At 43.5% G+C, this 16,775-nt stretch overlaps 1 protein-coding gene across 6 annotated transcripts in view; it reads left to right on the forward strand.

Moving 5' to 3' along the window:
* ASAP1 (ArfGAP with SH3 domain, ankyrin repeat and PH domain 1) overlaps positions 1 to 16,775 on the forward strand; it is a 362,608-nt gene that overhangs the window by 300,833 nt on the left and 45,000 nt on the right. For all 6 annotated transcript variants that reach the window (XM_048841653.2, XM_048841649.2, XM_048841648.2 and 3 more), the window contains 3 exons: positions 5,406 to 5,521; positions 5,856 to 5,923; positions 11,382 to 11,489. In XM_048841653.2, coding sequence (XP_048697610.1) covers positions 5,406 to 5,521; positions 5,856 to 5,923; positions 11,382 to 11,489 — 292 coding nt within the window. The remainder of the gene's footprint in view (positions 1 to 5,405; positions 5,522 to 5,855; positions 5,924 to 11,381; positions 11,490 to 16,775) is intronic.

Genomic DNA, 16,775 nt, shown 5'->3' on the forward strand with positions numbered 1-16,775 from the left:
CAGAAACAGGTTTTTTTGTCTCTGATGCTTGATTATGTACTTCCAGTTCCAAATGAAGTGTGTGGATGACCGATTGGTTTGTAACTCTGGTGTTCGTAACTCTCAGGTCCTACTGTAGATGGTGTAGCAGTGTTAAGTAGCAAGTTCTCAAACTATCAATGGGCTGTTGAGATATTTTATGGTGTAGAGAGGATGTGATGACAGGGGCAAGGAAAACTTAGTGAAAATGACAGGTTTCAGAGTTGCAGCTGTGTTAGTCTGTATCCGCAAAAAGAAAAGGAGGACTTGTGGCACCTTAGAGACTAATCAATTTATTTGAGCATAAGCTTTTGTGATCTTGGGAGACAGACCAGTTCTTGCTTACAAACAGCCCCCCAACCTGAAGCAAATACTCACCAGCAACCACACACCACACCACACAACAGAACCACTAACCCAGGAACCTATCCTTGCAACAAAGCCCGTTGCCCGTTGCCAACTGTGTCCACATATCTATTCAGGAGACACCATCATAGGGCCTAATCACATCAGCTGCACTATCAGAGGCTCAATCACCTGCACATCTACCAATGTGATATATGCCGTCAACTGGACAGTCTCTACGTAAAAGAATAAATGGACACAAATCAGACGTCAAGAAGTATAACATTCAAAAACCAGTCGGAGAACACTTCAGTCTCTTTGGTCACTCGATTACAGACCTAAAAGTGGCAATTTTTCAACAAAAAAAACTTCAAAAACAGACTCCAACGAGAGATTGCTGAATTGGGATTAATTTGCAAACTGGATTCAATTAACTTAAGCTTGAATAAAGACTGGGAGTGGATGTGTCATTACACAAGTAAAACTATTTCCCCATGTTTATTCCCCCCCCCTCACCCCGTTTCTCAGACATTCTTGTCAACTGCTGGAAATGGCCCACCTTGATTATCACTACAAAAGGTTCCCCCCCGCTCTCCTGCTGATAATAGCTCACCTTACCTGATCACTCTCATTACAGTGTGTATGTATGGTAACAGCCATTGTTTCATGTTCTCTGTTTATATAAATCTCCCCACTGTATTTTCCATTGAATGCATCCGATGAAGTGAGCTGTAGCTCACGAAAGCTTATGCTCAAATAAATTTGTTGGTCTCTGATGTGCCACAAGTCTGCCTTTTCTTTTAGTGAAAATGCACACTCTAAAGGAAATAAAATCAATTCATATACAATGCAGCATGATTATTTCTGATATGAGATTTACAGTTGTGCAGTGAGCTGACTAAATAGATCTGATGTCACTTTTAATGATTTCCTGTTGAGTGAAGAAAACAAAGAGCTGCTGCTGTCTTGTCAAATTGTGGGTTTTAGCACAGTAGCAGTAATTAAGGGCTAGAAGATGATCAGTAGACTCATCACAGCCTGTTTTTTTCTAACACAGCTGATATTTCCTGTTAACCTTCAGAATACAGTCTTAATTATACTTGTTTTCCCTTCTCCTTTCCAGTAACTCATGTAGCTACTTCAAACTTTATATAGTCTGTATAAGAGAGGAAACTTAGTCTTGTGGTTAAAGCATGGGACTTGAAGTCAGAAATGGGTTTCATTTCTAGATCTCTCATTGACTTGTTACATGTCCCTGCGAAAGTCACTCATCGTTTCTGAGCCTTCACTTCTCTCATCTGTCAAATGGAATAAATGTTACTTGCCTACATTAGCAAAAGTGTTTTAAGGGTTAATTTATTAATGTTTGCAAAGCACTTTGAGACCATCAATTGGAAAATGCTTTAAAAGTGTAAATTATTATTATTGGTTTTTCAGATGGTTTGATACTTTACACAGTGATTAGTTGAAGTGATTCTGCTTAGTTATGAAATCTTCACTTGATGATCTTTTATGTCAATGTTCTCATCTATATAGTCAGATTTTTTTTTGTCAGTTGTCACTCTTTGTCATGTTAAACTCAAAATTGGAGTGCACTTCTCCAACAAAAAGAGCCAGCCACTGGTTCTTTGGCATGAACAACACTGGCCAGCCACCTTGTATATTTTTCTTCTAATCATTTATAATTTTCTGAGGGCAACTCTACACTATAGCTGTACATTGGCGTAGCTACATCAGTGCAGCTGCGCTGCCGTAGTGCGTCTGGTGAAGATGTGCTATGCTGACGGAAGACTGCTCTCCCATCGGCATAATTACTCCACCTCAGTGAGAAGCAGAAGCTATGCTGGCGGGAGGGTGTCTCCCGCCAGTACAGTGCCGGTGTGCACAGCGCGAAACTTGTGTCGCTCGGGGTGGGGAGTGGGGTGGGAGCGACATAAGTTAGATCGACTTAAGCAGTAGTGTAGATCTGCCCTGAGACTGTTCTTTGATTTTCATAAATATACACACAAAAACTCAAACTTCCAGAAATGGTGAAGAGTATTATCCTGTCATGCTAGTGACACAGTCTCATTGGACACTTTCATTCCAAGTCCCTGTTGTCAGGCAAGGGCTTCCAGCAAAAGAAGAGGACAGCCTCTGAAAGAGGTCTGGTCATTGGTGACTCCTGCTTAATCTTCCTGCTACCTCTAAGACTCATGAGGATGGGGATTGGTTTTCTTACCCCTTCCAATAAGGAAGTTGGAAGCCTCTCTGCTGCTTCATGTTCTGATGATATGGTGGGCCAAGCTGCTCTGGCTGTCTGCACCTTTTGGGTGTTAGTGAAGTCCCATTCACCCCAATATGCAGTCAGGGAGAGGTGCAAGGATACGGTTGGTCTGCCCACATATTAGATTCCCCATGAAACTAGACACAGCAGTAATAAAGGGTGCTACAGCCCAAAGGCTGATGTGCAGGTTTTTCAGCTTGAGATGAGGACTCTATTCTAGTCATTGTATGGAGCAGACAGTAATAAAAAATGCAACATATACACAAGGGAGCCAAATTCCAAAAAAAAAAAAAAATCAGTCTCCTGCCGTGTAAAATCTTTAGTGGCTTTACGGTGCATTAATGAAGATTTTCTCTTTTTGACATTGACTCCACAAAGTCCCACTACGAGAGAGGTATGCCACCATCAGGCTTAACACTCTCAGATAAATGTGGGAAGACCACAGGAAAAGAGGGACATATATCAAACCTTGTTTTAAAACAAGATCACCACTTTGGGCAAGGTGACACAAAACTACCAAAAATGGAATGGAGTGGTCAAAAAGAAAAAAAAGAAATGCTGTGACTTTCCAACCTAAACTAAATCTAACAACATGAATAGGGTCCTACCAAATTCACAGTCCATTTTGGTCAATTTCATGGCCAGGGTTTTTTTAAATTAGTCAAAATTTCACTTTTTCAGATGTTTACATCTGAAATTTCATGGTGTTGTAACCCTTGGAGTCCCGATCCAAAAGGCTTTCAGGGTGCGGGGCTCACAAGGCTATTGTAGGGCAGTCGTGGGATTACCACCCTTACTTCTGCCCTGCTGCCTTCATAGAATCATAGAATATCAGGGTTGGAAGGGACCTCAGGATGTCATCTAGTCCAACCCCCTGCTCAAAGCAGGACCAATCCCCAACTAAATCATCCCAGCCAGGGCTTTGTCAAGCCTGACCTTAATAACTTCTAAGGAAGGAGATTACACCACCTCCCTGGGTAACGCATTCCAGTGCTTCACCACCCTCCTAGCGAAAAAGTTTTTCCTAATATCCAACCTAAATCTCCCCCACTGCAACTTGAGACCATTACTCCTTGTTCTGTCACCTGCTACCACTGAGAACTGTCTAGATCCATCCTCTTTGGAACCCCCTTTCAGGTAGTTGAAAGCAGCTATCAAATCCCCCCAGCAATCAAATCTTCTCTTCTGAAGACTAAACAATCCCAGTTCCCTCAGCCTCTCCTCATAAGTCATGTGTTCCAGTCCCCTAATCATTTCTGTTGCCCTCCACTGGACGTTTTCCAATTTTTTCACATCCTTCTTGTAGTGTGGGGCCCAAAACTGGACACAGTACTCCAGATGAGGCCTCACCAATGTCGAATAGAGGGGAATGATCACGTCCCTCGATCTGCTGGCAATGCCCCTACTTATACATCCCAAAATGCCATTGGCCTTCTTGGCAACAATGGCACACTGTTGACTCATATATCCAGCTTCTCGTCCAGTGAAACCCCTAGATCCTTTTCTGCAGAACTGCTGCCTAGCCATTCGGTCCCTAGTCTGTAGCTGTGCATGGGATTCTTCCGTCCTAAGTGCAGGACTCTGCACTTGTCCTTGTTGAACCTCATCAGATTTCTTTTTGCCCAATCCTCTAATTTGTCTAGGGACCTCTGTATATTATCCCTACCCTCCATCATATTTACCTCTCCTCCCAGTTTAGTGTCATCTGCAAACAGGGTGCAATCCACACCATCCTCCAAATCATTAGTGAAGATATTGAACAAAACCGGCCCAAGGACCAACCTTTGGGGCACTCCACTTGATACCGGCTGCCAACTAGACATGGAGCCATTGATCACTACCTATTGAGTCCAACAGTCTAGCCAGCTTTCTATCCACCTTTCAGATCTGGGCAGCCAGAGAGGAAGGCTGCTGGTCGGGTGCCAGCTCTAAAGCCAGCACCAGCATCAGCGCAGAAGTGAGGGTTGCAGGGTAGGGGGGGTGGGTTACCATATGTCCAGTTTTCCCAGCAGTCTCCTACTCCATTGGGGGCAGGTGACAGCTCAAGGAGCCGTAGCCTCTCCCTACACCGAGGGGAGATGACAGCTGGAACTGCGGTGCTTCCTGCAGTTGGGGAAGGTTCCTGGAGGTGGGTCTGATCCACTGCGGGAGCAGCCCCTGCAGGGGAAGAGGAAGTCTCATCCCTCTCCATGCCCGCTAGGACTAACAGCTGGAGCCCTCCGTAGGGTAGGAGCCCTCGGCTGGGTGCCAGATTTCATGAGAGAGATCAGTTTTCACGGTCCATGATGTGTTTTTCACAGCCGTGATTTTGTAGAGCCCCAAATAGAAAGTATTTGTTAAGATACAAAGTTAGATTTGATAGTTTAACATGCCTGAGAAACAGGAGTTGGGTTTGTTGACCACTCTTGATGGCGAATAAAGAGGAACTTAAGGTACCTGTATAAGGAGCAGGGCACATACCCTTGGGCTTTGGAATGTAGGCGCAGAGAAAATATTTATACTCTATAACTTTCAGCCACTGTTCAAAAAAGGTTCCAGAGCCATGTGCCTAGGCACACAACTCCTACACTGTATTTCACTGAAAGCAGTGCAGCCACAGAACAAGAGTTACTGTTAGACAGAAAAGGGTAGTTACTTGTTAAAATACACGTTTTCTTTGCAGAAGTTATGTATGTTGTCATGTATGGTGTCCATAATAAGATACAATATACAGATGACAAATTTGGGACTGAACATGCATATGATTTTTTTCTCTTTTTTTCTTTACTTTGTTTAGTGGAAACCTGGATAAACAAACTGCTTTGGGGAATACAGTTCTACACTACTGCAGTATATATAATAAACCTGAATGTTTGAAATTGCTTTTGAGAGGCAAACCGACTATTGATATAGGTAAGCTCGCTAATATGTGATACTTGAAATTTTTCTTCGCTAATATGTGATACTTGAAATTTTTCTTCCTAAAATATGAGTTTATGCAGTTTTATTTGTATACCAGTGTGTAAAAACTGATTTACCAAGCAAAAATGAAAATTGTGTTAAGCACGTATCTATGACCCAAATGCCCTACCAAGAAGACAAAGAGGAATTCAGCTAGGAAATAGGCTTTAAATATTTTTATTCAAATATTTTCTTTCGAAGAATTGCAAGTTAATGTATGGTTCCAGAGAGATTTTACAACATAATGTATACATAAAATTATTCAGCTTTTTAACTTATTTTATAGTAAACCAAGCTGGAGAGACAGCTCTGGACATAGCAAAGAGACTGAAAGCTACTCAGTGTGAAGAACTGGTAAGAAAAAAACTTTGTTTTTTAAGCACCCAACATCTCAAAACACTGGCAGAATTAAGATAAATCAGAAATTATTAAAATATTTAAAATTAAATGTCACAAATTAAAGAAGAGAAGTTTTTTCTTTTTCTAAAGATACTGTCTATGTAGGAGTCTCACTCCTGGATTTCCAGTCTCCAGGCTGGAAACTACCTTGCTTTTAAGTTTTTGTTTGTTTTTGTTTTGTATTCTCTGGGTCTTCTGTAGCTTAGCTTGAGGGTTCTGCCCTACTGGGTGTGCTGCACCCTCAGAACATTCCAGCCAGCTTCTTTATGACTGGTCAGTGAAGAAGCTTGCTTTCTACAACAAATGTTTTATCTACTTTAACCCGCAGAGCTACAGCTCTTACTTTTGTAGATCCAGTTTAGGAGCTGTGCATCTTTCTCAGTTCTGGCCTCTTCCCCAGTCTGAGACATCTTGGCTGCACCTTACTGTATCTTATGGGACACATGTTCTCCCTGTTGGCCTTTCTGCCAGGACCTCAAATCAGGCCAGTAAAATGATGGTGCACATATCAAGACTTGTCAGGTCTTGGTCTCCCCTTAGATTTGCTACTAGGAGCACAGATCGTATTTGTTGATGGAGTAATTAGACATCTTCATCTTCAGAAATCCTGAAAAGAGAAATGGAAACAACTCAATATTGAGCTCCTAAAGAACAAAGAAACTAAGGGGCAGTGAGTGAAAGTAAGGAAAACTCGCACCCAATGTGGGTTACAGAAGTAAGCTGGAGCAGTGATGGTTAAAACTCTTAGACATCTCCTGTAGGGGAGCTCCTTTGCTAAATGCAGTCAGAATGTTCCAGGGGCACCTAAGGGGAGCTCTGATTGGGCAGTGCCATTGCGTAGACCTATTGGTGTCTGAGAGGGCCAGAAGTTTTGGAGCTTGGGGAATTTTCCACTAGACCAGAAACCTAATAATGAGAATTCTGCAAGAATTTTCAGAGAATCACAACAACCTGTAAGTAATTTTTCCTTCTTGCTTTTGAAGGAAACTGTTTGGAATCAGAGTAGCAGCTGTGTTAGTCTGTATTCGCAAAAAGAAAAGGAGTACTTGTGGCACCTTAGAGACTAACAAATTTATTTGAGCATAAACTTTCGTGAGCTACAGCTCACTTCATCGGATGCATTCAGTGGAAAATACAGTGGGGAGATTTATATTCATAGAGAACATGAAACAATGGGTGTTCCCATACACACTGTAACCAGAGTGATCACTTAAGGTGAGCTATTACCAGCAGGAGAGTGGGAGGAGCTTTTGTAGTGATAATCAAGGTGGGCCATTTCCAGCAGTTGACAAGAACGTCTGAGGAACGGTGGGGGGGGATAAACATGGGGAAATAGTTTTACTTTGTGTAATGACACATCCACTCCCAGTCTCTATTCAGGCCTAAGTTAATTGTATCCAGTTTGCAAATTAATTCCAATTCAGCAGTCTCTCGTTGGAGTCTGTTTTTGAAGTCTTTTTGTTGAAGAATTGCCACTTTTAGGTCTGTAATCGAGTGACCAGAGAGATTGAAGTGTTCTCCGACTGGTTTTTGAATGTTATGATTCTTGACATCTGATTTGTGTCCATTTATTCTTTTACGTAGAAACTGTCTGGTTTGACCAATGTACATGGCAGAAGGGCATTGCTGGCACATGATGGCATATATCACATTGGTAGATGTGCAAGTGAATGAGCCTCTGATAGTGTGGTTGATGTAATTAGGCCCTATGATGGTGTTGCCTGAATAGATATGTGGACACAGTTGGCAATGGGCTTTGTTGCAAGGATAGGTTCCTGGATTAGTGGCTCTGGTGTGTGGTTGCTGGTGAGTATTTTCTTCAGGTTGGGGGGCTGTCTGTAAGCAAGGACTGGCCTGTCTCCCAAGATCTGTGAGAGTGATGGGTCGTCCTTCAGGATAGGTTGTAGATCCTGGATGATGCTTTGGAGGGGTTTTAGTTGGGGGCTGAAGGTGATGGCTAGGGGCGTTGTGTTATTTTCTTTGTTGGGCCTGTCCTGTAGTAGGTGACTTCTGGGTACTCTTCTGGCTCTGTCAACCTGTTTCTTCACTTCAGCAGGTGGATATTGTAGTTGTAAGAATGCTTGATAGAGATCTCGTAGGTGTTTGTCTCTGTCTGAGGGGTTGGAGCAAATGCAGTTGTATCGTGGAGCTTGGCTGTAGACAATGGATCGTGTGGTGTGGTCTGGATGAAAGGCATGTAGGTAGGAATAGCGGTCAGTAGGTTTCCGGTATAGGATGGTGTTTATGTGACCATTGCTTATTAGCACTGTAGTGTCCAGGAAGTGGATCTCTTGTGTGGACTAGTCCAGGCTGAGATTGATGGTGGGATGGAAATTGTTGAAATCATGGTGGAATTCCTCAAGGGCTTCTTTTCCATGGGTCCAGATGATGAAGATGTCATCAATGTAGTGCAAGTAGAGTAGGGGCATTAGGGGACAAGAGCTGAGGAAGCGTTGTTCTAAGTCAGCCATAAAAATGTTGGCATACTGTGGGGCCATGCGGTATACATTGTCCCCAAATGTGGAATAGTTATGGGTGAGGACAAAGTCACAAAGTTCAGCCATCAGGTTTGCCGTGACATTATTGGGGATACTGTTCCTGACAGCTTGTAGTCCATCTTTGTGTGGAATGTTGGTGTAGAGGTCTTCTACATCCGTAGTGGCCAGGATGGTGTTTTCAGGAAGATCACCGATGGACTGTAGTTTCCTCAGGAAGTCAGTGGTGTCTCGAAGATAGCTGGGAGTGCTGGTAGCGTAGGGCCTGAGGAGGGAGTCTACATAGTGAGACAATCCGGCTGTCAGGGTGCCAATGCCTGAGATGATGGTGCATCCAGGATTTCCAGGTTTATGGATCTTGGGTAGCAGATAGAATACCCCAGGTCAGGGTTCCAGGGGTGTGTCTGTGCGGATTTGTTCTTGTGCTTTTTCAGGGAGTTTCTTGAGCAAATGCTGTAGTTTCTTTTGGTAACCCTCAGTGGGATCAGAGGGTAATGGCTTGCAGAAAGTGGTGTTGGAGAGCTGCCTAGCAACCTCTTGTTCATATTCCGACCTATTCATGATGACGACAGCACCTCCTTTGTCAGCCTTTTTGATTATGGTGTCAAAGTTTTTTCTGAGGCTGTGGATGGCATTGTGTTCTGCACGGCTGAGGTTATGGGGCAAGTGATGCTGCTTTTCCACAATTTCAGCCCGTGCACGTCGGCGGAAGCACTCTATGTAGAAGTCCAGTTTGTTGTTTCGACCTTCAGGAGGAGTCCACCCAGAATCCTTCTTTTTGTAGTCTTGGTAGGAAGGTCTCTGTGGGTTAATATGTTGTTCAGATGTGTGTTGGAAATATTCCTTGAGTCACAGACTCAAATAGGATTCTAGATCACCACAGAACTGTATCATGTTCGTGGGGGTGGAGGGACAGAAGGAGAGGCCCCGAGATAGGACAGATTCTTCTGCTGGGCTAAGAGTATAGTTGGATAGATTAACAATATTGCTGGGTGGGTTAAGGGAACCACTGTTGTGGCCCCTTGTGGCATGTAGTAGTTTAGATAGTTTAGTGTCCTTTTTCTTTTGTAGAGAAGCAAAGTGTATGTTGTAAATGGCTTGCTAGTTTTTATAAAGTCCAGCCATGAGGAAGTTTGTGTGGAAGGTTGGTTTTTTATGAGAGTATCCAGTTTTGAGAGCTCATTCTTAATCTTTCCCTGTTTTCTGTAGAGGATGTTGATTAGGTGGTTCCGCAGTTTCTTTGCAAGCATGTGGCACAAGCTGTCAGCATAGTAAAAACCTGTGTCAGCTGACTCAGGCTCTTGGGGCTTGAGCTAAGGAACTGTTTAATTGCAGTGTACATGTTTGGGTTTGGGCTGGAGCCTGGTTATAGGACCCTGCGAGGTGAAAGAATCCCAGAGCTCAGACTGCAGCCTGAACCCAAACGTCTACACCGCAATTAAACAGCCCCTTAACCTGAGCTCAGTGAGCCTGAGTTATCTGATAGATACTACCACTTCTGTTACTCTTAGTGCTCTTTCTAGTACTGCAGACACACTATCCGTTAAAAGAAGAGCTACTGCACAACAGAATTGTGAGGACTGGTTGCTAACTTTTTGACCTGGGTATACAATGGTTTTGTATAGTTATAAATGTACCTTTTATGAAAATCTTAGCAATAAACCATCAGGTATCCTAACCTGTCGACATGGGACAGTTTGACAGCACTACATTTGCTTATTATTGTAATTGAAATCCTGCAAATACCTACTCAGACTGTCATGGTTAATTAAAAATAAGACTGATCATTTCATATGTTTTTATATTTTTCCATATTGGGGGAGAAAAATATTCTCTCTGTCTTTGAAAACTGACAGTGGGACTAAGTTCACAATTGAAAGGAAGTGGCAACACTTAATATCTATGTAAACTATAAAGGAAGTAAAAAGTTATGGTGTCAAAGTATTTGTGCTGATGAAGGTAAATTCATGAGTAAACTTTCTTTGGGTAGCTTGGAGCCTTAACTACACAATTTCCATTAGGTTAAATTAAGTGAGATGTCCTAAACCCTGTGCAGTGCTTTGTAAATATACAAATTATTATTTATGTTGTTTGGGTCTGACATTGTGTTTGGTGTTGTATGATGCAAGACAGCCTCAACACCAAAGAGCTTACAATATGAAATAAGTGAAAGAACACACTCACAGTGGGAAGTACGAGGCAGTAGATAAGAGGTTTAATTATTCTCCCCCATAATTTCAATAAACTCTTCTTTTGAAGGTCAACACAGAAGATATGGTCTCTGAGTGGGGTTTGAATGAGTCATATAGACTGGCCAGGTGGAGTTCAGAGGACATTCCATGTGTAGGGGGTAGCGTGGAGGGAAAATGACAGCTTCATACTGGTCTTAAAAGGTGCTCTGATACAATGGTGATGGGGGTCATCTAAGTACATAGACAGGAAAGTATCAGTTTGCAAGTTTACTTTGCTCCTTTCTTCCCACTCTTCCATAGATGACACCAGAAATGGCACACACAAAAATAACTAGCATTCTCTAATAGTTTGTCTGAAAAGCTGTGCAGAAAAGGGCAAATTGCTTTTTTAGAGGAACTCTCCAGATGTATGCTGCTTTATACAGATATTCTGTTGTGTTCAAAATATTAGTATGTTTAAGTCAAATATGACAACGCCCAGGGGTTAATAAGTGCTTTAAAGAAAATTTGATTAAAATGTTTGTGTGGATGTTTTTTGTTTCTTGGGCTTTATGATTTTAATTTTGGGGAAGGGAGAAGGGTTTAAAACTAAGACAGAGTGGTTTTTTGCCATTTGTTCAAGCTCTTAAATATTAAAAAACATTCTTACTGCACACTTTTTGGAATAGGAAGTAGAGACTGACGAAACAGTAAGCATTTTGATACTGTTACATTTTTGCTTTTCAGCTTTCCCAAGCCAAGGCAGGGAAGCTAAATCCACACATACATGTAGAATATGAGTGGAACCTTCGACAGGAAGAAATTGATGAAAGTGATGATGATTTAGATGACAAGGTAAAAGTGAATTTTGAATAATTGACATGGGTTTCCAAGAAGTTCTCAAAGTTGGCTAGTTTTGTGGAAATGTAAGAAAATATTTTTAATTTAAATTTAATATGAAATTCAATAGTTGCTACTTTGCCAATTGAAACTAATGCTGACATCTTTATCCTGTCCCAGTTTTTCGAGTGATTGCACGTGTCCATTCCACTGCAGGTGCTTCCATGCCTCATGCACAGTTGTTGGAAAACTTTTTCCCTCAGCAGTACCCATCAGGGTGGCTTGAGTGCCTTCTGTTGCCATGCTACGCATGTTGTGTAATAATGTGGAGCCACCCCCAACCCTCCTCAGTTCCTTCTTACCACCAGTGACAGCTGGAGTGCTCCCAGTCTTGCTATCACAAGTTTATTTCCCTCACTCTTTGTATATAATCTGTTTCTCATTTAGTAGTTAGTTAGATATAGTATATAGTTCATACTAGTCTTAAGTTTCAGTTTTTAGGTACTTTTGAACCAAATTTGATTCTCAGGCCCAGGACTGGGGCTAGAACCATGCCTCGCTCTCTGTCATTCAAATCCTGCCCGTTGTAAGCCAGACTGATGCTGGTCAGTGACCCACACCTCAGCTGCCTAAAATGTTTGGAGGAGTCCCACATGAGTGACAAGTGTCTCATTTGTAGAGGGAATAAACCTCGCTTTAAAAAAGATAGAGTAGCAAGACCTAAGTGTCTCCTTATGGAAGCGGCACTTCACCATTCATGGGAGCCATCAGTACATACGGCGCCTCCTGAGATGTCTTCAGCGCTATGTTCTGTGTCTCTGGAACTGAAGAAGAGACAGGTCTTCCAAGGACATGGTACCTCATACAGCAAGACCTTTGGTACTGAGGCCAACTAGAAGCAAGAATTCTGAGAGGGTCACTGAGGAGAAGCATTCCCCAGAGTGTTCCTCTGCTACAAAGGGGGAAGATTTGTCAACTCCAGAACCTGTGCCAGGTCTGTCAAGGCCAACACCTGAAGTTCCAATATGCTGGACTCAGGACCCAATTCCAGCACCAAGAATGCCAGAGGCATATGCTGCTGCCAGAGAATTGTTTAACCTTTCTGTATTGGTGTCCCTGGCAATGCAGGAAGGGTTTCAGCTGATACTGGTGACTGTAATTCCTGCACCAGCTTCTCAAGACCATGGAGTGGCAATGCCACTTCCAGTACCTAGAAGGCCTGTATATTCCAGGGGAAAGCTATTGTTAATATCCCCAGTACCACCGTCCCCTGGTTCGGCTTACCTGTGTCCTGTCCACATGGGTTCTGCTCCACCATCACCGGGGACTCAGAGTCAGATTTGGAAGTGGGGTCTTTTGTGTCCCATACCAGACAGGAAGTTGACTTTCCATAAGAGCCTTAAAGTCCATGGATGTCACATCAGTCCCAGCAATGGGCACATCGCAACGGGCCATGGCCTGCATAACCATGGGGCCCACCACCATGTCAGTGGCCATTCTGGAAGGTGGGGTGTCTGTCCCCCTGTTAAGACCTCTCCTCACCTGAGTTGACTTCCTCAAGGGTGCACAGAGATCATCAGCACCACAGACAATGGTTTCTGGTGCCCGGAACGGGGAGCGGTACTGAGCAACTAGAAATTGCTCAGACAGCACTTCCACTGCAAGAGGCAGATCAGCCATTCCCTCAGCATTGCCCTGTGTACCAATGGTGTGTCTTCTTCCTCATCACCCAATGAGGCTGTAGAGATGGTGAGTGATTCTCCACAACCAGAAGAGAATTACAAGGCTCACTAAGGACTGCTTGCCTCGGTTTTAGACAGTCAAGTGGAAGGGGTCTGTGAAAAATATCACAAGCTAGTGAACATATTAGTATCTGCGGAGCCCTCCAGAGTGGCAATTCCAGTTAATGAAGCAATTCTGGAGCCAGTTAAAAAAACTTTGGCTGACCCCTTCTTCTCTCCTGCCTATGGTGAAACAGGCAGAATAGAGACACTGTGTCCTTTTTAAGGGTTTTGAACATCTCTGATTTCACTTGCTCCCAGTCTCTTTGGTTGTGGCACTAGCTAATGAGTGGAAGAGGCAGGACACCAAGGGTCAACAGCAAAGAGTAATGAATCAAAGAGGCTGAATTTGTTTGGTTGTAAACTTTATTTGACAGGAGGCCTATTGCTTAGAATTACTAACCAGCAAGCTCTCCTGTGTCACTATGACTTCACCGTATGGGGAGCACTGGGAGCAAAAAACCTACCTGGCTTGACTTAGCTTAATAAGTTTATGGAGGGGATGGTATGATGAGACTTCCTACAATGGCATGGAGCCGATCTGTGACTGCTAGTAGCAAATATCCCACTGGGGCTATGATGATATGATGGGAAACTAGATGGTGAGGGCGCTGAGTTACTACAGAGAGTTCTTTCCCAGTTGTTTGGCTGGTGGGTCTTTCCCACATGCTCAGGATCTAACTGATTGCCATATTTGGGGTCGGGAAGGAATTTTCCCCTGGCAGAGACCCTGGGTTTTTTTAACCTTCCTCTGCAGCATGGGGCACAGGTCACTTTCAGATTTAAACAAGTGTAAAAGGTGGATTCTCTGTAACTTGAAGTCTTTAAATCATGATTTGAAGACTTCAGTAACTCAGCCAGAGGTTATGGGTCTATTACAGGAGTGGGTGAGTGAGGTTCTGTGGCCTGCAGTGTGCAGAAGGTCAGAGCAGATGATCATGGTCGTTTCTTCTGACCTTAAAGTCTGTGAGTCTATAAAACATCACAACGTTTAAAGACAGCTACTGGAGGACTCCAGACAGTTCACTCTTATGATAGAGAAGCGTAAGTTGGTGGCAAAGACAGCTCTTCAGGATTGCTTGGATGCGGTGGACTCAGCAGTTCAATGCATGGTATCTGCCATGTCTGTAAGGAGGTGTTCATAGCTGCAGTCTTCCAGTCTCTCTCCTGAAGTACAGCACATCATCCAGGATTTGCCATGTGATGGTCTGTCCCACTTCTTGGAAAAGATGGATGATAGGCTGTGTAACCTAAAAGATTCCAGGACAACACTGAAGTCACTTGGAATCTACATGCTGGTGACAAAGAGGAAACAGTTCTGGCCCCATCAGGCTCACAGATATCAGAATTTTATACCTTGGCACCAAGACCTGCCAAGAAAAAGAGGCAGGAATTACAGGAGACGACAGCCCCCCTTGTCATCTGTGACAAGCAGCAGCCCAGTTTAAATATGCATTTTCACGGGTTTGTCAAAGGCAGCATACCAGTAGTTACAAACCAATTTGTTTCTACCCTATCTTTGCCAGTCCTTCATGCTTGGACTCACACCACATCTTATTGGTGGGTCCTTAGCATAATGGATCTGGGCTATTCCCTGCATTCGTTTCCAACTCCACTTCTCTTCCCATGCCTCTTCAGGGACTGCTCACAAGACCATTCATCAGCGGGAGGTCCAATCTCTCCTTCTAGTGGAAGCCACAGAGAGAGTTCCTCAGGCAAAAATGTTTTTATTCCCACTCTTTCCTTATTCCCAAATCAAAAGGTCGTCTCATTTTTATTTTAGACCTAAGAGAGTTAAACAAGTACCTGAAGAAAATAAAGTTCCATATGGTTACCCTAGCTTCCATCATTTCTTCCCTGGAACAGGGCAAATGGTATGCTGCTCTTGACTTTCAGGATGCCTACTTCCAGAGAGCAATCTGTCCAGACCATGGGAAGTTTCTCAGGTTTGTAGTGAATGGGACACTATCAATTCATGGTACTTCCATTCGGCCTGTCAGCAGCCTCTTATGTTTTCACAAAGCACATGGTACTGGTAGCTACATATCTGAGGAGATTGGGAATCCGTGTGTTTCCCTGCCTGCACAACTGGCTGGTGAGAGGCCAGTCCGAGTCTCAAGTGCTGTTCAGTGTGGCCATCATTCAATCCACCTTCAATACACTGGGGCTCTTACTCAGTCTGGACAAACCAATTCTAAAATCTGTGCAGAGAATAGAATTTACCAGGACACTCCTAGATGCTACAAAAACCAGAGTGTTTCTTGCCCCATTCAAGGTTCCAAACACTCTGAGACCATGTTGGATCTAAAAGCACATCCTGTTACCACAGTGCACATTTGCCCCAAACTTTTGGGGCACGAGGCAGCATATGTACATACCTATGTAGTACAGCATGACAGACTACTCCTCAGGAGGCTTCAGGGATGGGTAGCATCAATGTATGTCCCCTTTCAACATCTTCTAAACAGAGCGATTCACGTCCAGAGGAAATTTTGTCCTCTCTGAGTTGGTGGACAGACCCTTGGAACGTTTGCATGGGAGTTCCCTTTGTTTCTCCGCAACTAAATCTCATTTTAGTCACAAATGCCTCGTCCCTGTATTGTGGTGTACACGTTGGAATCGTGCAAACTTAATGCTTTTGGTTATCACAGAATCTGAGGACTCATATAAACTTCAGGGATCTATGTGCTATCCATCTAGTCTACTTGGCCTTCCATTCGTGTATTCTGGGAAAATATCTGCTAGTTTTAACAGACAACACAGCAACTATGTTTTATGTAATCAGACAGGGAGTGGTACATTTGTCCCAAATGTACAAGGAGGCAGTTCTACTTTGGGAATTCTGCGTAACCAATTCCATTCACCTCTAAGCTGCGTAACTTCCAGGAGAACAGAACATGTTGGCAGATCACCTAAGCTGGTCTTTGCTCACCACACGTGGTCATTACATCGAGACATTGCCAGGTCTATCTTCCGGCTGTGGGGGAACTCCCCAAATAGACCTGTTTGCAGCAAAGGCCAACAGAAAGTGCCATCAGTTCTGTTCCCATGGGGGTCACAGCTCAGGGTCTTTGACAGACACTTTCTGCCTTTCCTCTGATACTATTTCTACTCAGAGCCCTGTTCAAGGCCAAGCAGGATCATGCTTGCCTCACTGACAGCACCAGCGTGGTCTTGGCAACATTGATTCTCGACCCTGCTAGTATTGTTAGCGAGGCCACTTCTACTTCTTCCATTGAATTTACATGTGATTTCTCAAGACCCTGGCTGTCTGCTCCACCTCAAACTACAGGCCTTCCACTTGACAATATGGATGCTTCATGGCTAGCACAGTGGAAATAGTTGCTCGAAAGATGTTCAGGAAGTGCTTTTGAATTGCCAAAGCCTTCAACTAGACATACTTACCTGGCCAAATTAAAATGTTTTTCTATGTGGTCTCAACAGAAAAGTCTCTTTCCTGTGCAGGCTTCCATTAGCCATGTTTTGAATTGTCTGTTGCTCCTAAAACATCAAGGTCTGA

This window comes from Caretta caretta, chromosome 2 (assembly GCF_965140235.1).
Source record: "Caretta caretta isolate rCarCar2 chromosome 2, rCarCar1.hap1, whole genome shotgun sequence".
Classification (NCBI taxonomy): domain Eukaryota; kingdom Metazoa; phylum Chordata; order Testudines; family Cheloniidae; genus Caretta; species Caretta caretta.